General features: G+C 35.0%; 2 protein-coding genes and 1 pseudogene across 6 annotated transcripts; all 3 read right to left on the reverse strand.

Moving 5' to 3' along the window:
* Nucleotides 1-10,794: 10,794 nt before the first annotated feature.
* Nucleotides 10,795-10,978, reverse strand: LOC121210462 (uncharacterized; annotated as a pseudogene).
* Nucleotides 10,979-11,415: 437 nt separating this feature from the next.
* LOC107892230 (expansin-A15) lies at nt 11,416-14,170 on the reverse strand. Of its 3 annotated transcripts, XM_041081930.1 has the most exons (5): nt 14,048-14,170; nt 13,378-13,441; nt 12,835-12,964; nt 12,435-12,747; nt 11,416-12,237 (listed from the first exon to the last, which is right to left on the reverse strand). In XM_041081930.1, exons 2-5 carry the CDS (start codon nt 13,408-13,410, stop codon nt 11,934-11,936), a joined length of 780 nt encoding a protein of 259 aa, XP_040937864.1. In that variant the 5' UTR covers nt 13,411-13,441; nt 14,048-14,170; the 3' UTR covers nt 11,416-11,933. The 3 variants fall into 3 exon arrangements, with proteins under 3 accessions (XP_040937864.1, XP_016672750.1, XP_016672743.1); XM_016817261.2 differs by lacking the exons at nt 13,378-13,441; nt 14,048-14,170 and adding an exon at nt 13,067-13,316; XM_016817254.2 differs by lacking the exons at nt 13,378-13,441; nt 14,048-14,170 and adding an exon at nt 13,063-13,082.
* Nucleotides 14,171-15,879: 1,709 nt separating this feature from the next.
* LOC107892245 (uncharacterized) lies at nt 15,880-21,290 on the reverse strand. Of its 3 annotated transcripts, none has more exons than XM_016817287.2 (5): nt 20,718-21,032; nt 19,065-19,597; nt 18,911-18,996; nt 17,261-17,301; nt 15,880-17,171 (listed from the first exon to the last, which is right to left on the reverse strand). In XM_016817287.2, the coding sequence occupies exons 2-5, from the start codon at nt 19,142-19,144 to the stop codon at nt 16,167-16,169; spliced, it is 1,212 nt and encodes a 403-aa protein (XP_016672776.1). In that variant the 5' UTR covers nt 19,145-19,597; nt 20,718-21,032; the 3' UTR covers nt 15,880-16,166. The 3 variants fall into 3 exon arrangements, with proteins under 3 accessions (XP_016672776.1, XP_016672767.1, XP_016672760.1); XM_016817278.2 differs by adding an exon at nt 20,384-20,477 and having other exon boundaries at nt 18,911-19,597; nt 20,718-21,029; XM_016817271.2 differs by having other exon boundaries at nt 18,911-19,597; nt 20,718-21,290.
* Between the last annotated feature and the right edge of the window lie 3,653 nt (nt 21,291-24,943).

Raw genomic sequence — 24,943 nt, forward strand, 5'->3', positions numbered from 1 at the left:
GGCCTTGTGTCAGACACGGCTGAGACATACATTCATGTCTTAGGCCATATGGACAAGAAATAGGTCAATTTCAAGTCATTTCTTTCACCTAAACCATGCTCACACTTACAAGTCAATCTCACACACAGTCAAGCTTCAAAACATACCTAAAACATGCATAATAAAGCTAGTTTAATATGGTATCTACCCATACAACCAATATGTCAAAAGGCACCTCAATCACAAGTCATTAAATCAACCTAAACATAAACATATTTGGGCATAAATCAACCACACACAACTACCTATTTTCATGCCAAGACATAACACAATTGACCATATGCCAAACCACATCTATACATAACAATTTGATCATTCAAAACATACATTCACTTGACCATTTCAACATTAACCATCGAAGCATTAAAATGCCAAAAGTTCATCAACCAAAATACCATATTTACAAGCCAAACATAATGATCATCTCATCAAACACAATTCACCTATACATGCCATTATAACCATGATTCAAAACATTAAAATCTACCGATATAGTCGTTGGATAGTGTGATAGGTCTTCGACAAGCTTCTAAACCTATCGAGCTTCCGATAATCTATAAACATAGAAAAGAACACAACATAAGCTTATAATGCTTAGTAAGTTTGTAAATAATGAACAATACTTACCATTTTAATGCATAAGCTTAATGTAACACCCCTAACCTGTAACCGTCACCAGAATAGGTTAAGAGGCATTACCTGACTCATAACACAGATCAGAACAATCGAATATCATCGAGAAACCCTTTACAAACCGTCTGTAGTAACCGGCAAGTCCCAAAAAGCTCCGAACCTCAGTAATATTTCTCGGGGGCTTCCAGTTAAGTATGGCTGAAATTTTGCTCGGATCAACTCGAATACCCGATGCAGATACCACATGTCCCAAAAAGCTAACTTCTCTCAACCAGAACTCACATTTACTGAACTTAGCATATAACTGCTTATCCCGTAAAACCTGTAACACTAACCCCAGGTGTTCAGCATGACCGGTTTCATTTCTCGAATAGACCAAAATATCATCAATAAACACAACTACAAATCGATCCAAAAACAGTCTGAAGATCCGATTCATCAAATCCATAAATACCGCTGGGGCATTAGTGAGCCCAAACGGCATCACTAAGAACTCGTAGTGACCGTATCTCGTTCTAAAAGCAGTTTTGGGTATATCCGAATCCCGAATTCGCAACTGATAATAACCCGATCTCAAATCTATCTTTGAAAACACTGAGGCTCCCTTTAGTTGATCAAACAAATCATCAATACGTGGTAACGGATATTTATTCTTTATTGTCACTTTATTCAGCTGACGATAGTCGATGCACAACCTCATGGTTCCATCCTTCTTTTTCACAAACAATACTGGTGCACCCCAAGGTGAAAAACTCGGTCGAGCAAAACCTCTATCCATCAACTCTTGCAACTGAGTTTTCAGTTCTTTTAATTCCGTTGGTGCCATACGATACGGAGCTATCGAAATCGGTGTAGTCCCAGGTACAAGTTCGATGCCAAACTCTACCTCCCGAACAGGTGGTAACCCCGGTAATTCTTCGGGAAAAACATCCGGATATTCACAAACCACTGGTACCGATTCAAGTTTCTTTCTTGATTTTTCATTATCAAGCACGTATGCAAGATACGCTTCACACCCCTTTCTCACATATTTTTGAGCTAATGTCGAGGATATTATTGTTGGCAATCCATTCAAGACAGTAGACTCAACTCGGATTATCTCATTATTTGCACACCTCAAATCAATAGTTTTGCTTTTGCAATTCACAACCGCATCATGCACGGTCAACCAATCCAAACCGTGAATAACATCAAATTCATCAAACGGTAAAAGCATCAAGTCCGCCGGAAAACGGGAACCTCGAATTACTAGGGGACATTTCTTACACACCTTATCAACAAGCACACAATGACCCAAGGGATTCGACACTCTAATAACGAACTCAGTAGACTCAACAGGTAAAGTCTTACTGGATGCTAAAGTCTCACATATATAAGAATGAGTAGAACCAGGGCCAATCAATGCAATCATATTAGTATCAAAGAGAGTGAATGTACCGGTAATAACATCAGGCGAAGAAGCATCCTCGCGTGCACGTATAGCATAAGCTCTGGCAGGAGCACGAGCCTCAGATCTGGTGGTAACATCTCTAGATCCTCTCTGACCGTCACTAGCATTCCCCGCATTTTTAGATGGTCTACCTCGAGCAGTAGTAGCACCCGGTTTCCCACTCTGATTTACATTTTGTTCAGACAATCTCGGGCAATCTTTAATAAAGTGGTAAACTGATCCGCACTTGTAACAGGAGCGGTCATGGAATCTACAACTCCCCGAATGCCATTTACCACAACACTGGCACTCTGTTCTGCCTCGACGATCATTTCCAACACTAGCGACCGAAGTAACTCGTGTACTCACAGGGGGTCGATCACGGTCTCGTCTAGAAAAGCCCGACGTGTCTCTAGATCGGCCTAAATCATCTCTAAATTTCTTTGATGACTGTTGAAAGGGCTTTCCCGAAGATCTCTTATGAAACTCCTTTGCTCCCATATCAGCTTTTCTTTTCTCCTTACTGAGCTCTTCGGCTTTGCAAGCTCGCTCGACAAGTACCACAAATTCTCTGATTTCTAAAATGCCAACATACAGCTTTATATCATCGTTCAGTCCATCTTCGAAACGTTTACACATCACAGCTTCTGAAGAAATGCATTCTCGCGCGTACCGGCTAAGCCTTACAAACTTTCGTTCATAATCAGTAACCGACATGGAACCTTGTTTAAGTTCAAGAAATTCTTTTCGTTTTTGATCAATGAATCTCTGGCTGATATACTTTTTTCGAAACTCGGTTTGGAAAAACTCCTAAGTTACTTGCTCTCTGGGCACAACAGAAATCAACGTATTCCACCAATAGTAGGCAGAATCACGTAGCAAGGAGATCGTACACTTTAGGCACTCATCGGGTGTGCAAGATAGTTCATCAAGTACCCGAATAGTGTTGTCCAACCAAAATTCAGCTTGCTCGGCATCGTCGCTGTCTGTAGCTTTAAATTCAGTAGCCCCGTGTTTTCGGATTCTATCAACTGGGGGCTTATTTAACCTTATCTGGTCAGTTACCGGAGGTATCGCAGGTGCAGGGGTTGTATTAGTCGGAAATGGGGGTTGTGGAACAGCCGTATTAGTTCGAATGTATTGGTTGAACCAATCATTCATTACGCTATAAAAAGCCTGTCTAGCTTCGTCATTCTGATTACTAGCAATAGGTTGAGAGTCCACCGGCGCTGTCCCTTGTGCGGGAGCAGACGCTACACTCTCAAGATCATCAGCTACCGCTCGGTTGGGATCGGGATCCATTACTATAAACAAACACATTTTTAACTGTCAGAAATCACCACACTACCAAATAGACACACAATGGCATGTATAGCTAGACCTGAACGTATTACGATAGTCCTAGAATCGACTAAACCGTAGCTCTGATACCAAATAAAATTGTAACGCCCCGCACCCGAGACCGTTACCGGAGTCGAACACGAGGTGTTAACGAACTTAATTCATTTATTTACACAGTTCATTTTAAAATTTCCAGACCAGCTGGCTAACTGCGTCATTGTCACCATAAAAATCATATCTCGAGTTCCAAAACTCGAAAACTGATTCCGTAAATTTTCCCTGAAACTAGACTCACATATCCATCTACATATTTTTTTATAGAATTTTTTATTAGGCCAATTAGTACAGTTTATTAGTTAAAGTATCCCATGTTTGAGGGTTCGACTACTCTGACCTTCATGCATTACGACTTAGATATCTCCCTGTACAGGGCTTCAATACATATGCCGTTTGTTTCTAATGAAACTAGACTCAAAAATGAATCTGTACATATAAAACATGACTTCCAATTATGTCTGGTTAATTTATGGTAAATTTCCAAAGTCAGAACAGGGGATCCAGTAACTGTTCTGGCCCTGTTTCACGAAAACTTAAACATCTCATAAAATATGGCTCATATGGCTGTTTCGCTTCTTCTGTATGAAAATAGACTCATCAAGGTTCGATTACATAATTTATTCATTATTTAATTACATTCCTACTATTTTTAGTGAATTTTAAAACTCACATCACTGCTGCTGTCAGCATCTACTTTAAGGTAAATTTCACCTATTTCATAGTTTCCATGATTCAACTAGCCATTTGACATACATAGCACCAAATATGATCGTGATTAACCATTCCAATGGCTAATCATTGTCAAGCATTTCCACACCTCTCAATAACCATATATATACAAAATGATTTTAATACTATGCTCAAAATATTTAAGCCATTTTCGCATGGCTATCCGAATATATACACATTACCAAAGGTACTTGATTAACAACAAAGGTTAGTCCTATACATGCCATTATCAACGTTTAACTAAAAGAGTACCAAAAGGGCTTAGATAGTGTGGACGACTTCGACTTCGACAATCCCGAGTCCAATAGCTGACGAACAAAAATCTATAAAACAGAGAATTAAAGAAACGGAATAAGCATTTAATGCTTAGTAAGTTTTGAGTAACGAAATTATTTACGACTAAAGTATAGCGTTCATATGACTAAATGAATAATTTCATATATGCACATTCTCAAAATCATAATTTCTTCACGCTTCAACCAATATATTCATACACAGGGTATCAAACCTAACTAGAGGCCGGAAGCTCGTTAATCAATTGAGCGAGTACTATTTGAAAGGAATCAACCTTTCCGATGCATATACGAAACATACCTTATCGTTTGTATTTTATGAGCGTATTAATTGAAATTATTACAGCAAGATCGCTCGCTTCCAAACCCAAGTATCTTCGGGATTTAGCCGGATATATCAACTCGCACAAATGCCTTCGGATCTTAGCCCGGATATAGTCACTAGCATGAATGCCTTCGGGACTTAACCCGGATATAGTCACTAGCACAAATGCCTTCGGGACTTAGCCCGGGTATAGCAACTACTCGCACAAATGCCTTTGGGACTTAGCCCGGATATAGTAACTTGCACAAATGCCTTCGGGACTTAGCCCGGATATCATCCGAATAATCAAGCACATATACCAATAAATCATGACACATCCATATTTCATTATCATAACTAGAATTCAAACACAAGACGCTTATCAACCATTACCATTTTCGGCTCAATAGCCACATACAAAGAGCATGATTTTGATTTGCTTTATAACATGATCTCTATACACATTCGGCTACCCGTCATAGGTATAAACTAATCACCTCAATATACAATTCAAGTAGAATCATTATATCACCGTTTATTTGTTATGCTTATATGTCATGACTTAATCAAATCATAAACTAAGTTTCATTACTCGAAAACTTACCTCGGATGTTGTCGAACGATTTCAACGGCTATTCAATCACTTTTTCCTTTCCCTTATCCAACTTTGATCCTCTAAGCTCTTGAGCTTAATGCTAACTTAAGATGACCGAATGCCTTTCTCCCATCTTCCTCTTTACATTCGGCCAAGAAGAAAGAAACTCAAGCTTTGTTTTCATCACCCTTCATTTCCTTATTTCAATTACTTTTTCCTTTTTTATTTATTTATGTTATAAAATATAAAGCTACTAACTAATAATTAATACATATTGCATGTATATAACCCATCATGGCCGGCTACTACTTGTCATAGGTGGAAATTTGACATGCAAACCCATTATTTTCATAACATGCACTAATAGATCCTTATAGATTAACCTATCACATTTCAAAAGTGTCACACATAAGTCCTATTAACTAAATTCACATGCAATTGACTAAATCGAAGCTTAAAACTTTCACACACTCATATTCACATATTTTAGACAATAAATATTATACTCAAATACTTCGGTGACTCGGTTTAGCGGTCCCGAAACCACTTTCCGACTAGGGTCAATTTAGGGCTGTCACACAGGCCGTGTGTCTCACACGGCCTTAGACACGCCTGTGTGTCTAAGCCGTGGCGAAATAGGGCATACGTACTGACTTGTCCACACGCCACAAGACACGCCCGCGTGCCAGACCGTGTGAAAATTAGGGAGGCTACTGACTTTGCCACATGGCCGACCACACGCCCGTGTGCCAGCTCGTGTGCCACACACGACCGATAGACACCCCCGTATGTCTAGGCCGTGTCAAAACTGAAGGGTATACTGCCTTTAATTCGTAGGGTACCCCAGGGGACACACGACTGTGTAGCGTGATCGTATGTCACACATGGCTGAGACACATGCCCGTGTGGACAAAAATAGGGCATTGAATAGCCAATTTGCCACCCCAATTTGGGTCAACCTACAAGCAAAGAAACAAGCATATTTGCACCACCATTTCAGCCAATTTTATGCCAAAACATTCATCATTCATATCATGACAATATCAACAATTCACATACTCATAAACCTTACCAATACATGCCAAACATAAGGTAAGATCATATCAAAACATTTCTTTCCATACATCATTCAATCTCATGCTAAAACTTACCAACATATACCATTTCTTTTGACCAACTAAAACATACCACACTTGAACATTAATATCACATACCATAAGCCATTATCAACTATGAGTTTAAACACTAACTAGCCAAATCACATGGCTAAGTATATACATCACAAAACATAATCCCACAACTACTAGCCTATACATGACATACTTTAAAATATACATTTTCAAAAGTACCAAAATGAGATTCGATAGTGCAGTGACAATCCTCGACGATCCCCGAGCTCACAGTAGCTTCGATATCTATAAAACAATGCAAACACACATAAAGTAAGCTTTCAAAAGCTTAGTAAGCTCGTACTAAAAAATCATCAACAGTATATAAAATATGAAATATCAACACATAAGTACTTATAAATTCATAACTCACCCATCAAGTCCATACCAACATCATCCATATGTTTATACTAATTCAATAAACTTTTTATGCATTTTACCATCTACCACATAGGTATTATACTTACCTGAATATTCCAATATTCATTCGTTTTCATTCTCACCTCTTGTTCGGATATTTTAAGACTTTCCGAAGATCACCAATGCTTTAAACATCCACACACTTAGTGCTTTAAAGATTAGTCGAAGCTATAATCATTCCGCACACTTAATGCCATCTCAATTAACCAAAGCTATTTCGGTATCGCACACTTAGTGCCTCATATAGCCGAAGCTAATTTAAATCGCACACTTAGTGCCAAATACCATTGGTTTATTATCGTATTCCTCCAAACCAAATATATATACAATATATGCATAAACGAAACAGCAAAATGTACTTATAATATCATGTTTTACATATGAACTTACCTCGTACTCTGAATTGTCGACTTGGATCGTCTACTCTATAATCTTCGACTTCCCTCAGTCTAAATCCGAATTCCTCTTTTCTTGATCTATATGTATTCAAAATTAACCTTTTTATTCACTATATAATTCAAAACAATCCATAGACACATATTTAGGGCATTCTGCAAACTAGCCCTCACATTTTCACATTTTGACACTTTAGTCCCTAATTCACAAAATCACAAAATACACAAAATTTGCTTGTACACAAGCTTAGCCGAATTTTCCTAGTTCTCATACAAGTGCATACATTTCATTTATTTCACATTTTAGTCCCTCAAAATAACATTTTTACAATTTAGCCCAAAATACTCAATTTCATTAAAAATCCAAAGACAAAACATGTAAACCCAATATCAAACTTCCATAATTCATCATATAACATCACAAAGCTCATGAATCCATCCATGGAACATTTCAAAATCATCAAAAAAATCAGAAATTGAGGCATGGGTTCGATAATATACAAAGCAACGATTGCAAAAACGTAGAAATTATCAAAAACCGAAGCAAAAACTTACTTAAATAAAAGCTTGCAAGTGCCGAACCCTAGCAAAGTTTTTCTCTTTTCTTTTCTTTGTATATTTCGGTCATGGATGAACAAAATGGCCATATATCATACTTTTGTTTATTTTAATTATTTAATTTACCAAATTCTAATTTTGCCCTTGATAAATAAACATATATTTCATATTCATTAAGGCCATATATGTCCATTAACCAAATAAATGGCACAATAACAACATAAGGACCTTTTCTTTAGAAATCCAAATCAAATAGGCACTTTTAACATCTAGCACACAGCTTTTACATTTTACGCGATTAGGTCCTTTTATCAAATTAAGCACACATACGATTAAATTTTAATACGAAACTTTCACACATGCTAATTCACATATCACAAGCACAAAATAATATTTAAATATTTTTCGAACTAGGATATATGGTCCCGAAACCAATATTCCGACTAGGATCTAAACCGAACTGTTACACTTAAAAAGAAACTTGAATCAATCCAACATAGCTTGGCACAAGCCTAAGCATTATCAACAACACAAGTTAATGATTAAACATATAACTTAACAATATCATCACATGGTAAGGTAAATTTCATGAACAGAATACATATGAACTCATACTTTTCATATCATGGATATACATACTTTGTTGATTAATACTTCATACCTTTCCAAAACTTCATAGTGTATTCATCCGGAACCTTATTGGTTCATCCCTTTATATGTCTGTTGAACCACTTAGAATAATGTAGGACACATGGGAAGCTCACACAAAGTGTGCTAACATATGGTCGAAACTATTCCTTTCGTTTTCCTCTACGTAAACGCTCATACGAGCCATAAATGGGCCTACTCACACAAGCTGGCAGTCGGAACGTAGCTACACGATGCCGCTCACACAATTTGATGAGTATTGGAACAAATGCTAGAACTCAGCCATCGTTAAGACGTTCAGGACCAGCACCCGAAACATGGTAACCCTAATGACATGTCATTTGTATCCTATAAATTCCTAAGGTTCAAACGGGGCTTAATAGTCATTGTATCATCGTTGGATTTTTCGTCGTGACATGATATGAAAATTAATATAATAGCATTTAAATCAAATTCATTAAAATGCTATTTAAACGTACGAACTTACCTCGATCACAAAATGATGAAATAGGACCGACTAGTCCGACATTTTATCTTTCCCTCGATCTAAATTTGTACGAGGCTTAACTTGATTTAAATAATCAAATTCAATTCAATCCAAAAATAATATTTTTGAAAATTTATGTTTTTGCCCCTATTATTTTGATTTCTTTACAATTTAGTCTTTAAGCTCGTAAATTGAAATTCATCCTTAACCCAAGCTAGCCGTATTCAATATACATGCACATCAACTCATAAAATTCATTATTTTACAATTTCACCTTGAATTTTACACAATTTACAAATAAATCCCTAATTGACATTTTCAACAAAAATTACTTTACAAAAGTTGTTTATATATCAATAAGGATTCATTTTCTTCCATCAAACATAAAAAATCACATGAATACATTCATGGAAAAACCCTAACCTTTTAAGAATTTTGCAAATTAATTCCTGGTCTAGCTAGATTAAGCTACAACGACTTCAAAAATATAGAAATCATTAAAAATGGGATGAAAATTCACTCACATGCACAACAAAAAGCTTGACCGAACCTTTAAGGTTCTTTAATGGAGTTCTTAAGTCCATTTTCTGTGGAAGAATAACAAAGCAAGATGATAGCTTTTGTTATTCTTAGTTTTACTTGAATTATTTATTAAATTGCATTTTTAACATTTGTTTAATACTTAAAGATTTGCCCATTTATTGTTCAACTTTGTCCACTATTTAATTTAATGGTCTAATTACCAATTAAATCCCTTAACCATTTAATTTCATAGTCATTTGATACCTTTAGCTTATATAACTTTAATTTTGCATTTTTTTATGATTTATTCCTTTTCACTAAATTAAACATGCAAAAAATAAAATTTCTTGAATTTTTTCTACGACCCTACTAAGATGTCGTAAACACTAAAATAATAATAAAATAAATATTCTCAAATCGAATTTGTGGTTCCATAACCACTATTCTGATTTTACTGAAAACAGACCGTTACAGCAATGGTAAACAACAAAGGCAATTGCATTGGTTTTCTCGATGTTGAACCAAGAGAAAACAAAACATCCCTAAACTATAGCATTTTAGGGATGAGATAATCATGTAGGGCATAGAGTGAGGAGTATTAGAATCTGTATGACTCGAGGGTAAATTTGAGGAGGATTTTAGGCAATGAGGTGCATTATCAATTCCAACCAAACTCAAGAGTGTTAAAGTCACTTTATTTCTTATTAAAACCAGTGATGGATCTTGACATTAAGTTTTGAGGGACTTAACTAATTTTAAAAAAAAATGAAGGTTTTAGAGAATATTAAAAAATTTTGATAGATCCAATTAAAATTTTTAAAAATTTAATAATATTTTTCAATAATTTTGGGACCAAGACCCCTAGGCCTCAACGAGGATTCACCTCTTATGTTGAATATGCTGTTTTAGTTCCCATCAACAAACACTGCATGAATGATTGAAATACACGGATACACCATGCATTGCAAAAAGATTGAAATAGTTGTGCAAAGCAAACCACAACATTGGTAAGAGGATCTGAACACTTCCCACTGCAACAAGGCCGACTTTTGTGGTGGTAATTGCTTCAATAGTTGTCCATAACAAACTTCAGGATCAACAGGTACACAAAAGAATATGACATTACCTTCAACCAAATCCTGGCAGAGCAAATAACGGTTCAGAACTTGTAGTGGTTGGGGTGCGCCAGGCCAAAGCTTTAGTGCAACGCTTTGGCGACGAGCGACAGCTCTAGTAGCAAGCTACTGTGGCGAGCTTTCCCCCTAGGAAAGTAAATTTAATTTTGGCCCACATATCAGATATTAAACTGATAAGAACAGATACTACACTTGATCTTAGCCAAGAGGCCAAGAAAGGTATACCAAGCCTATGGAAGCTCGCTTCTTTTCTAATCAGCTTCTCGCTTCACGTCTTTTTGTTCTAGCGGTGTGGGATTTACACAATATAGTTATCCGCAACCTCATTGCAAGTTGCTTCTGAAACCAAGGCTGAACGCCTTTCACTATACAGGCGATTCTTGTATGATTTAGTCGAAAAAGACTTCAAAATTCAAAATAAAAAACACCCATTTATGAGGGAGATTGACTTTAATTGCAGATGATTTTCTCCATGGGTTTGTCTGGGATAACTCTCTGCCATCAATTGTTGGTTTGAGCAAAATTTGTTCTGTTAATTTTTTGCGTTAGGATTCACAATTACCCCCCAACACTTATTTGATCATAAAACTCGAGATTTGATTCCCCTGAATGCTCAAGGTTAACAAAAATCATTGCCAAAATATACATAAGCAACTGAACTTCGCAGAAAATGCAGGCTATATCATTATTAGTAAGGGTAAATCTTATACAAGACGATGAAAATGAAAATGATGTCTTCAAAGCACATTCCACTCCAAAAGATTACATAAAACATGCAGTCCTGGCTGGAAAAACTAAGACTACTCTTCAACATGATTTAGTACGATATGCAGACAGGCCTCTATGCCCCCATAGAGACCAAATTCACACAAACTTTTATCACTTTTGGATGCATCTTCACATCAAATTCCATGACAAAGCATTCATCCCAAAATAAAAAAGAGTAAAAAAAGAAACACAACGGCAGCAGTCAGGGCATTTGTAAAAGTACCCCATGGTGACAACTTTTGTCCTCGTATTACGAACCTATAAATGGTATCTATATATCAGATGCAACTAACTAGAAAACTAAAACTACTTGGTTAATGGTTGTTTAAGCCTTAGGGGCTTGGTCTTGTTGGGATGAGATGACTTAAATTTTTAATGTTGGTTAGTTTTGGGGGTAAAGATCGAAACAATTAAAATTGCCCTCCTGTGAAAGTTTGGCCAAATGCCCAATTCGCAGGAGCCACGTTATTGGAGGTGACAAAGCGGCCATCGCTTGTTGTGACCTTAAAAGAGAGTGCTTGGCCATTCATGTAAGAGTTGCTTTGCCAGTTTTGGCCCCAATTGCGAGACATCACTTGCCAACCAGTTCTAGAGCCTTTAATGGAGACAGACACCACATCTCCAGCACCTCCAACATTAGTTATCAATACAAGGTTGAAGTATGAATGTCCATTTATGGTAAACCTGATGCCACCAGATTTCCTACAAGCAACCCTGCAAATAAAATGATGGTTTTCAGAACGTCCTCAGCCATGAAAATTATACTATTGACTAGAACTTAGTTATATGTTGATTCGTTTTAGCAATGAATTGACATGAGCGTTAAATGACACGTGACTTGCAAAGTAGAAATTCTTGAGGTTATAGAGCTATGTTAGACTGGAAAGGACACTGGTTTTTTTGGCTTTCACCTTCTGTATGCAACAGGCACTATTCCAGCTTTATAGTGAGCTATATGTTGGAAAACAGGCTGGGAGAGATCAAAGTGTCGTAAAGGAGGGTTACACCATCCGCCTGCATTATTCGGGAGAGCGTTGTTTGGTGGGCAGAAGTTTGTTGCTGTTACTATAATGGAGCCTGGGAGACACCATCTATTGTCATTAACACACTTGATCTCAAAGCATGCCCCACAAGCGAGCCCTTTGTTGAATAGAGCAGTGCTCAATGCAGCAGTGCTTGTGCCATAGCTTTGGCTGTAAAGATTTCCATAGCCACATGCTCCACCTACATCATATGGAAAAAGATAACTGAGACGGGAACCATGGAAAAGGACAGATGGCAGTTATACAGTTCGTATTGCTTAGTTCTTACCCATTGTACCAGACGCATCACTGCTCCCATAGAATGTAGCGTGAGCGTTAGACCATGCACCTCCATGTCCATGAATCGTCTTCAACATGGCAAGAGAAGACAAAAGAAAAATTCCAAGAAAATCCATTTTCTGCAAAACCAATTGACATCCAAATATCAGAATTTTGTAGATGTACTAATACAGAAAGTCTCTGATAAGTTTGTACAAGAGAGATGATGTTCTTGTACCTACAAAGGCAAGAGTTAACTTTGAAACTTTGACTTGGAGAAGATAGAATTAGTGAGAAATAAGGTAAGGAAGAGATGAGGGGATCAAATTCTATTTATAGATGTGTGTGACTAGGGACAAACTGACGGGGAGGGAGGGGTTAGCAGGGGAAGGTGATGTAACGTAGACGCTACCAAGGTGCATGGAGATTTATTTAACTAACATTTTATAAAAAAAAATAATTGGCACCCTTATCTTTTGAAAGACATTTGCAATGATATCAGTGCTACTTTTGCACCCTTCATATAAAAGAGAGTGGAAAATAATGTGTAAACCTGGAACAGGATACTCAATTGGCTTGGACCCATGTTCTTGTTGACATTCTTTTTGGACTTGAACCTGAAAAGAAAAGAAAAAAAGTTAAGGAAAAGGTTCTCTGCATCGATTGATGGCCTCAACATTTTGTAAACTTACTTTTTACAATGTCTTTTTTATGCACATTCGTGGCTTATCATTAAAGAACCTAAAGAATCCTTCCAGGATTGTGAATCTTATGGCAAAAGGTTAAAAGATATTTGGAAAAGGGTTAAAGATATTTGACAGAAAATTATCAGAGAAGCGATTTAGTACCATGAAAATAGTAAAGATAAAAAGAGATGCAAGAGCATCGTGCCGATAAAATGGTTTGAATCTCTACTTTTATGCTGCTAAGAGAAGATGCTGTGATGATGTTACAGTGCAACCAAAAAAATTAGAGTTATTACTAGTCTGATGTTTTTCAGCTTTTTGTGCAGCATATGGTTTAACTTTCTATTGGACAGAAAAATGCACAGTATACCTCTTACTACTGTCCAAGTTTATCAGTCATGCTTAACTTAAAATCATTGGTGATTTTCAATTCCTCTTCATGTCTTACATTAAGATATCAATGAAAGAAATTCTGGTAAAGAATCACATCTATAGAATATAGGCTATGAAAAGTCATAATCAATGCATGTGGCTTACCGTCCAACTTACTAAAAGGAATGTTTATCCTTTTCCCCTCTTCCTTCCTCAATATACTTCAACTCCATTCTCTTTGCTTTTAATCATCTTAGCTGTGCCAAGTTGACAGCCCTGACATTGTCTCCATGCTGCAATTCACTTTTGAATATGAAGCTTAATATAATCTTTACAGCTTGGAAGAACTTATATTTAAAACTGAACCACTCTTTATGTGGGACATTACAGATTTGTGTATGTTAATATTCCAAAAACAAATCTGGATTTTTCCTGCAAATCTCCTTCATAGCTATTTAACTTGCTTGGTAGGATTTCATGCAAAAAAAATCTCATCATTTGGATTTCTAGGAGTATTAATCATTGAATGCATTAATGAAGAGCAATCAGCCAAACACTCGTGCAGCTATTCATCATTGATGAATACTTTCTTGTTCATAAAATAGAAAACATAATACATATTCAAATGAAACTAAAGAGAAACAGTTAGATGCCTTTAGTTTTTATTATACAGTTGTCTTTCCAATAGCACCTAGACACCTCTCTTCTGCTTAGATAAGCTTTGGAATTTAGAATCAAACCTTCTAAAGGGGAAAATTCCATATCTTCTGAGAATTGTGGCGGTGGGAAAATATTTTTACTTGATAGAAACCTGACAAAACATTGATTAAAAAATAAATCAAAGGTGACAAATGACTACATCAGTTTCACCTAATGCATGCATGTTACCAGTAAACCACTTCTTGGTCAAATAATAATAATAATTTACAATTGATAAAAGTAGATTCCGACTGGATAAATTCTACCAAATTAAAAGGTTATTTTCACTCACTCTTTTGAGGACAAGTTAAAAGTTCAATGCTAAGGGTTTTGATTCCATTGTAGAGAACAAACAATAAGATTGAATATTTTATTATTATATTCTTTCTTAGTCATCACTCATCAATTTCCAAATCAATGAAGAATATTGTTCTTATTTCATGTACTAACAACCAGATCATGGTAGTTTGAATTTGCCACAAAATAAAGAAGAAATCAACCCCACAACCAGATGTTAAGTCCCAAAGAATGGTAACAACAAATCAAAGCAGGCCATGCATGCCAAAGACTTAAAGTTAGAAAGTTCTGTAAACCAAACTGCACATGGGATCACATGGCCAACTTGTTCAAGCAATAGAATAAGGTGAAAAATAAAAGCCTAAAAGACCTAGTTGAATACCCTTTACACATACAGTTAACCCCACATTTTATCCAAATTTAAAAAGGGTTGTCAAGGTTCGGAGAGACTAACAACTTACAGATCAACTCTAAGCCACATGAAAGCCAGAAAGTAGCTTTGGTTTGTGGAAGCCACCCATCTATATGATGGAGACTCCACTGGGATTTCCCTGCTCACTTCTTTGTTGTATTTGCCACTTTAAATTTGAGGCCCCGCGTGCACAATATTTTTAAACAGAGAACAACATGTGAATGCATAATTCAAACAGCAACGTCTCAAACACTGGCATGCACTGAAAATCGACATCTAGTGGAGTCGATTATATTTAAGTTTTATGCTTTTTTATTGTCTCCAATAAGAAATGGATCATAGACTAAAGGGTTCTTTGCAATGTGATGAAACAGTATTCTAAGTACAGAGCAACTAAAGGTCTTGTGCTTGTCATTCAGCTATCGCTTTAGAGACAAGGCCCCAGAAAACAAGCACTATTAAGCGCCCAACAACTCGATTAAGCATAAAATTTGAGTAAGAAAGCCATATAGCTGGGCCTTTGACCCCATTGCATATTAATACTAAACATACAATTACAAATAATGCGCTTTCAAAGCAAACACCACCATTCATACATCTGCACTACGAACACAAAATGGAATACTTTCCAATTTAAGCACGGAAAGTAAACCTGTATGTTGCAGTGTAATCATATTGATAGCTCATTTTAGTAACACAATAGAAACAAACTTATCAGACTTGCTTGCAACTCATAATGTGCTTAAGCAAGCAATAAGATATTCGAGATGTCCTTGCTACTAACCTGAGAATGACCATAGGAAAAGATAATGTATTGAAAGTAGCAAGAGTCCAGAAAATGACTAAATCTATCTATTTGCAAGTGAATTACATAAACTACGGAATAGATACTTGACGTTGAACTGCTTCCCTGCTAGAAGAAGATGATGATCCAATCCTCTGGAATACCTTTGTGCTAAATATATCTTTACTTTTTCCTTTAAAAGTAAAATGATTCTTAAGACGACTTTTTATCGAAGAACCGTTGTCATTCCCTCTTGGGCCTGACCGAGACCTGCTTCTCAGTTTTTCCTTGATGTGATTTGAGAATTCATCATCTTCCTGGTCTTCAGATATCATGGCACCCCTGCTCCTTCGTAAAGATCTCAAAGCCACTTGCAAAGGTTCTGAAACTGATGCAGATTCTTCTAGTGGTCCAATGGTTTTGAGGCACAATGGGCATGGAGGATCATGAATCTGGGACTTCGGAGTAACTTGCTCTAAGCATTCAGCGTGGAACACATGGCAGCAGGGTAGAATCCCAGCAGTTGGCATGTCACTACCTCTAATTATTCGATGTGAACTCCAGGGTGACTTCTGCCACAAAAGTTTTCCACAGACTCCACACTTGTGGTCTACCACAGGGCCAATAGGGGACCTCAGGTTCTCTACATCAACATGCTCTGCAATGTCAAACTTTTCTCCATCTAACCCTAGATCATAACTGCTAGCACTGCTCCACCTAAAACCTTCTCTTCTAGAGCTAGCACTGGGGTCTGGTGATGCTTCAGACCTTTGAAGTTCAGAAAGTGTTTTGTGAAACCTGTGCTCAACACTAGAACTGTTTTCATGCCAGTGAAATGGTGAGAAGCGATCCTCGTTAGGTGTTAACTTGCCAATACTGTTAATGTCGGCATCACCAAAGCCTTCGGAATCTGAGACAGGGTTGCGAAACACTAGAGGATAAACAGCTTTTGTCATGTAAGAACGTCTACCAGAGAAGTTGCGATTGGGAAAAGAGAAGGGTTGCTTGCTAGTGGATTCCCAGTGACTAGATTCAGAGAAGGACGAAGGGGATCCAAAGCTAGGGGATCCTGTAGCTGCTTTAACAGCATATCGCCGCTGCATGAACAAAAAGCGGAAATATTTAAATGATCAAATTTGTTCTTATTTAAATGCTACAAAACTGACCAAGTTGAAACACAAGTCACCTCAGTGGAGCGAGGGAACCAAGAGGTCTGGGGCACAGGTCCTGATAATTAAAATTAGGTTAAGAAAACAAACATATGATAGTTCAAATGATAGAAAATCTATAAAAGGAAAATGTAGCCGATAGCTGAATCATAAATATGAAAATGCAATCATTCCAGCCTAAATTATATATAATGAACTTCATTTTGGTTGATTGGTATAAAATTCAGAGAAAAGGGCATTAGAAAACTAGCTGTAGTCTTATAAAAGAGGGAAGGAAAGATAAATAGAGAATTCGATTTAGCAATAATGAAACAAGCTAGTTGACTAGTGTGACAGCCCTCACTTCATACAATTCTGTTAACTATAATAGTTTTATCTTCACAGTACAAGTGACTGCTCCGGAAACATCCATCATTTTAGGCAATTTTGCAAAATGTTTTAATTTTTGGTATCATGATCAACATATTATGATGAGCTTTTGCTGTTGTGATGTAACAGGATCTACTACTGAGTTCAATATCTAAATGCCTTTAATAAGCATGACATCATGGATTTAAGTATTTATGCAACAATCCCAGGGATTGAATTGGGATAGCTTCAACTAACAATCCTCAATAGATTGATCAGCCTATCCCTCAAAACCAATAAAAAGATATAAGCATTCGAATTATCAACCCCAGACACTGTCATTTCCAAATAGAAGCTTGGAAATAAACCATGTCACCGCAAACTACTGCATAGAATCAGGGCAACTGAGGTGATTCTGCAGCAAAAGCGAAAGCTTGCTTTATTTACTTTTTGCCCTACGATTCAGTAGCAACAGTAATTGTGAGGGAGAATTGGCTACATCACAGGAAGCAAAGGAGCTCAACGGCAAAAAAGTAATCACTGATAGAGGACCTCTGAAATGTTCAATGAATTCCATAGTGCAGGTTCTCTCAAAACTCAAGGTTGAACCAGAAGATTAACATTTTAAATATATCCCCAATAGGAATGAGGGAATTAGTTTCATCGACAGAAGTACAAAAACTTTGAAGAGAAATATGCCAGTCTAAGAGACCATTCTGACATTCTTGCAGTTTAAATATAAAGTTATAGTTCTAACAAATTACTAATTTAAATGGACCAGAACACATCATCATAATCAGAAAAGCATTCCATCTATCCTCTAATTTTGGAGCACATATCTTTTTCCAATATCGCAATTATACATACCTGAATAACTCGCAAAATGACAAGACAACATGCCATTATGGAAAGTAATTGGTATGGTAAGGCAACACATCAAAATGGAAATCATGAAAGAGATAAGAGAAACCATGATAAATAATCAGTAATGAACAGTCAAAGTATTCATTGTATTATGGCTTGCAGAAAGTAAAGACTTCCAAGAATCTACAATATCACAAATCGGTTCCAGTATTAACTGATTATACTTAGAAGAACTTATTTCACCAACCCTTCATTTCAGAAAAGGCAATTAACTGTGACCAATAACCATATAAAAACTAATAAACTTAAAGAAAGTACATGACATTTGACGTTCTGTTCAAACAAAAAATGCATTAAGACATGCAGCTAACTGAATGCGATTAATACAAGAAAGTGGCATGTGATATATCATACATCTCAATCAGCAAGAACAATAAGAATCAACCTAAGATTACCTCCAACATTAGAGCCAAGGAGCTCCTCTGGATTGAACCTTTGAATGGGCGAAGTCCATCGTGGCACCTGAGCATTATAAGGTGGACTGCCAGAATAAGAGAGTGCACCATCAGAAACAGAGTGGTGATGATTGATGTACCCTTCACTGCCTACCTTGCTTCTGCTACCTCTGCTATTTGAAGACAGCGATGAACCGTGTAAACCAGCAGCATGCGACCCATGTGACAAACCATCTGAGTGTAACCTACAGTCCCATATCCTCAATGGAGGAGGAGAAAAACTAGTATTTGTCCTCCAATGTGGTTCATTACGATCCATGGAACAGTCCCTTCCGTTAGTGGGTGATTTTGTTCCATGTGGCCCAGCGGCCACACAACAAAGCGCACCCGTATTAGCTATTTTCTGTTGGCACACTAAGGTTGTTCAGTAATCTAGTTTAAGATTTTCATCAAAGTATGAAACTCCACACGCTTATCAGGAACCAGGCATGGTCAAATCTCAACAAAATTAAACCAAAGAAATTATTGAAGCCCACAGTTATCCACCCTAGACTTGAACCAAAGCATAAGGCATATCACATTCCCATCTTTTGAGGAATAATAATGGTAAACAAGAATGCACTTAAGCAACTTTCAACTCCAATAAGCCTCTTGAACTAGGATTCCTTAAAACTCGGCTTTTCCTGGCTGAAATAATCCATTTGAGCAATGTAATTAGTGACTCACCATAATATTATGGTCTTATTCAGATGAAGAAAAAAACAACCGAATTGCTATAGATCACAAAATAAGAATAGAGAAATAACAAAAAAAAGAAGGAAAAATAAACAATAATATAATAACCAACAAAATGAATTTTAGGATAACTAGGCAAAGAATATAATATTAATAAGGCATTTTTTAAAAGTGACCATCTCTCATAAGTTCACCAAATAATATATCTAAACATTCACATTCAATAGGAAAGACAATACGTAAGTAGTACAACAGAAAGAATGCAATGTGAATCACTGAGACAAGTACAAAGAAAATGTTGTTGATTATACAAGCTTCACAATTTTTTTATTTTTGGCCTTTATATAAATGGAGCCACAATTTGCCAAGTTTTTTTTTCACATCTTTTGCACATTGTTAGACTCTCTTATACCCTTTCTCTTTTTAGATGCGTTTTTGTTTGAAGAATCCTAGAACAAACAAGTTGCACTTTTCCATAGTTATAAACAGGTGAAATCAAGATTATTTCCAAAAGGCAATAATAGAGATTGAAAATCACAGAGCAATGCAGACAAGTGTCATTGTTGGCAACAAAACCAGAAAGAATTTCTGAAGAAGTATCTCAAAAGTGTAAAGATTGCAAATAAACATGAAGTAGTATAATTATGTGCAACACTTTCAAACCTAAGATTATGTTCCCAACAGTATGCAAATCTAACTGCATAATCAATCATTGGTCAAAAAAAAAAAATTCTCAACTTCAAACTCCTAAAACATCATAGAAGGAAATGATAATCTTGTCCCTCCCACTTCAAATACGTCAATGGTCCCCAAAAAAATGATACGTGCAAAACTGAAAAAAATAAAAGATCGAACTTCCCATCAAAAATAGCAATTACCCAGAAAAGAAAATTACTCTAAAATATCAAAAAGGGAGAAATACCCAAACTAAAAAAAATTAGGAAAGTTCATCATCTTATCTCTAAATCAGCTAATAACAGAAACCATAATCCAAAAAGAAATTTTTGAAAATTAAAAAAGAAAAGAAAAAGGAAAACCCATGAATCAAAATGAAGAGAGAAAAAGAGGGTACCTTGAGAAAGAGCCCAATCTGAACTGGATTATGAAGAAATCTGGGGATTTTATGTCAAGGAAAAACAAAAGAAACCCTAAGCTGTTTTGAGCAGTATTGTGTAGAATAAAATGGGGAAAAAGGAAATGAGACAAAGAGAAAGTGAATGAAGAAAAAGGTAAAGAGAGGGAGGCTAATGAGAAGTGAAAGCGATGGGGGCATCACATTATTGTTACTACAACAACGTTTAGATTACGATCGTGTCGAAAATGAAAATTTGTAAGGATTTGCAGTAACATTTATTTTTGGGGTTTATTTTTGAATTACTACTTTTAGGAGATGTAAGAAAAAAAAGAGAGTGAATCATTGTACCTTACAATGATGTCACACCAGACAAAAGTCTCCTGTTCCTGTTCCAAAGTCATAGCTTTGCCATAAATTCTAAAATTAGGAAGTTTAATTAAAAAAGATTAAAATGAAAAAAAAACATATTTTCTTTTTTATCTTATTCTTCTTCTTTATTTTTATGAAAAATAATTAAAAAAATAAAATAAAAATATGAACATGTAAATTGTTTTGCTGGTTTGATTTATAAGGAAGAATGAAATTAAAATTAGATTCCATGAAATAGGGGCTCACTTATAGGGTATGCTATGTGAGAAAGATGGGCTTGGAAAGTAGAGGAGCCCATAGCATAATCATTCAGCACATTTAACCCCATATCATTTCTGAACATTTCCCATCACAACCTTAACTTAGTAGTCATCCACTAAAATCCCACTTTTCGGCACTGCCCCAAGCATGTAATCATCTTTCTTTTTCTTTTCCTATTGGAAAAAAACAATATATTTTCTACCTAAATGGATTCTTTGTTTTACACCCACCAATTGTCTAGAGCTTTCCATGGTAGCCCGCCCAACTCGATAACCCCAGTTCAATTTGGGTTGGGTTTAAATAAATATTTTTATATTTTGGGTGGATCAATTCAATTTAATTAAAATATATAACATAAATTATTTTTTAATATTTTAGTAAAATAGATTATTTTTTAATATTTTAGTAAAATAAATTTTTTGAGGGAACCAAACCAAACCAAAAATAAACTTAGATTTGAAAAATTTTTGGAACCGGGACTCTACTTGGCCCCGCTCATTGATATCTCTATAGTAGTCATACAAAAATTGTTTTTCAAGGGAAAAGTACAGTGTGGTTTTAATGTGTTGATTTCTTCTCATGACTTTGCTTTTGGCTTTTAGGTAAGCTACTAAGATAATCGCCCGAGTTTTAATAAGTTTTTATTTTGTTCATTGAATATTTATTGTTAATTTAACAACTCTCATTAGATCAATTATAATTTTTAGTCACTCCATTGTTAAAATGTCTTTGGTCACTAGACGAAATATTGACATGGCCGGGTATAATTATAAATTTAACCTCTTAACATTTTACACATTCTATCAATTTAGTCCTAATTCTAAAAAAAAATTAATGTTCACACATTATGCCAATTTGATCCTAATTTTAAAAATACATAAAAATTTTAAAAATAAAATAAAAATATTAAAAATACATTAAAAAACTTCAAAATTAAAATTTTCCAAAAAATTCTTTGGGATGATAATAGTAAATCTTTTTATCTATTTTTTAAGGATGAAATCATGAAAACTTTTGGCTGGTCAGAGTCAATTTGTTTTCTACTTTTATGTAAAGAATGTTCATGCATATTACTATAAGCATGTCATATAGCTTAAGGAAAAAATGTTGCATGTACTTCTTATGACATATTAAACATTTATGATTGAAACTAGAAATAAAAATCTTGCATATTTTTTAAAAGATTGAGTGGGAGAAGGTCCCTAAATAAGATCTATGGTTTCCATCAATGGTCTCTTGTGATGACATGATAATTTGCCGACCTTGAGGTAGGTATTATCATGTGGATTTCACTTAGGAGATTTCATTTAACAGGACAACTAGTCATACATGTTATTTGTTGAGATTGTCCCCCGACAATTCATTCATAGTACATGTTATGATAGATGTTGAGTTTATAGTTATACACTCAAGATCATTCTAGTTAAGTAACTTCTCACGAAACTTTGCATAAGTTAAAATAATGGCCAAACATGAAGCATTTATTAATACGTGTGAATACATAAGGGATTAGGTTTTCGTATTAATTGGATGGAAATACATGATCTTACTAGTTGGTTTTAGATTACCCCAAGGTAATTTAATTGAATGGGTGGAGGAAATATCATTACAATGACTTACAAATATTTTTAAGGTTTAATGTAAGATGCATATATATCTTAATGCATATCATATGTTGCAAAAATTTTCAAATATTTGCTTAATACAAAGATATTAATAAATGAATGATTTTATTGTACAATTTGAAAATGACACGAACTTCCTTAATATATTTATTAAGAAAAAGTACAACGAAAATAACTATAAGGAATGGAAAATGAACTTGATGATTGTGTTAACTATTTTTCTAGTATCTTGAGACATACATTACAGGGCCAGTTTTTAAGCACGAAATTAATGCTTCCAACGACTAGAATTCATCCCTAACAGTCATAAATGTCCACAAATTTGTTTCTTGATATAAATACACTTCAAGACTTAAGAGAGGAAAATCCAAGCATCAAGATCAAGAGAAAAATATTCTAATCTTCTTCATTCAGTTCTCTTGTAAAAATTCTTTAGGAGCTTATTGTTAGATATTGTGTCACTCTCATTTCATTTATTTGAGAGCTTAATTTTTGTAAACACATACCTTGTAAAGATTTCTTTGTTTACTCTCTTTCATATCATTTTGGAGGGTTTTAGTTGAGCCATAAAAACAAAGAAGGGTTCTAATTGGCCATAAAAATTAGGAGGAAATGTTATATCTAAGCCTTGTGAAAAAGATAAGGTGGTCAATTTTAAACTGGCACCCCTATACCAGTTAGAACAGTGGCAGGGCCACTAAGAGACCCAAGGGCGCCATGACCCCCCCTAAAATAGTAAACTTTTAATTTAAGCTTTTTATAATTTATAAAATTTTAAAATAGTAATAGTAAAATTACATTTTGCCCCCCAATTATTATTTTTATTTAATCATTTAAAAATTATAAATATATAAACTATTAAAATGATGAAATTACATTTTTACCATCGTAAAAATATACAATTTAATTCTAGCCCTCCCAAAAAAGATTTCCTGACTCCGCCACTGAGTTAAAGTATCACAATCGGAAGTAAAACAATAATCGTTAGATTCTGTTCTAGTGTAAAATTTGGTTGATAACGATTGTATCTATTTATATCAGTTGATTTAGCTTGTATTGGTTAGAATATGGTATATCAACTAATGAAGGAAAATCATTTTTAATTTTTATTATTATTTTGGATTTGTTGAATGATGAATTGTTATATGCTTAGTATAAGATGATTCAATACTACTTATCCAAAAATTTCATACATTTCTTTATTTCTTTATTTTATATTTATTCAATAATGGATTCTGTGAAGTTTATTGAAAAGTATTTTATATAATTAATAAGTATTTTATATTTGAGACTAATTTAATTTCATTATTAGATATTTGCAAATATTTTTATATAAAAAATAGAAAATAGTGAAAAACCTAAAACAATTTATTGAAACTACATATGTTCATAAGTCAACTTAAGACTTGATTCTAAAAAATTTCAGGCTCGAGTTCGAGCTTGGCCTATCCACATCAGTCGTTTCATTTAATAATAAAAATATTTTTATTTAAAAATAAATCATAAATATAAAATTATTTTTTATATTTTTATTTCTAAACGGTGAAAGGGACCGAAGTTAAAAAAAATATATAAAATCAGACTGAGCATCTCTAATCCAAATAAACTAAAACCAATGCTGCAGTATTAATAAAAAGATGATATATTCACCTATACCATATTAACTATATTAATTTATTCGCTTTATAATATTTAAGTGCATTGATGAGAATTGTGTTGAGTTGACTAAGGATTCAATTGAGCATTGATTGCTAATCGCCACCATTAGGGAGCATTGGGGAAAATAATAGGGAACATATATCATAAACAAAAATATTGGAAGCAATTATTTTTTCTTTTGACTAATCCCATTTTCCAAAATAAAAAAGAATAAAAAAATGTTACCTTTTATGTAAATTTGCATGTTGTTGGCTATATTCTATTGGCTAAAGTAAAGAAAAAGCATGATATATCAATGTCCAAAATGCT

Source organism: Gossypium hirsutum, chromosome A11 (genome assembly GCF_007990345.1).
Source record: "Gossypium hirsutum isolate 1008001.06 chromosome A11, Gossypium_hirsutum_v2.1, whole genome shotgun sequence".
Taxonomy (NCBI): Eukaryota; Viridiplantae; Streptophyta; class Magnoliopsida; order Malvales; family Malvaceae; genus Gossypium; species Gossypium hirsutum.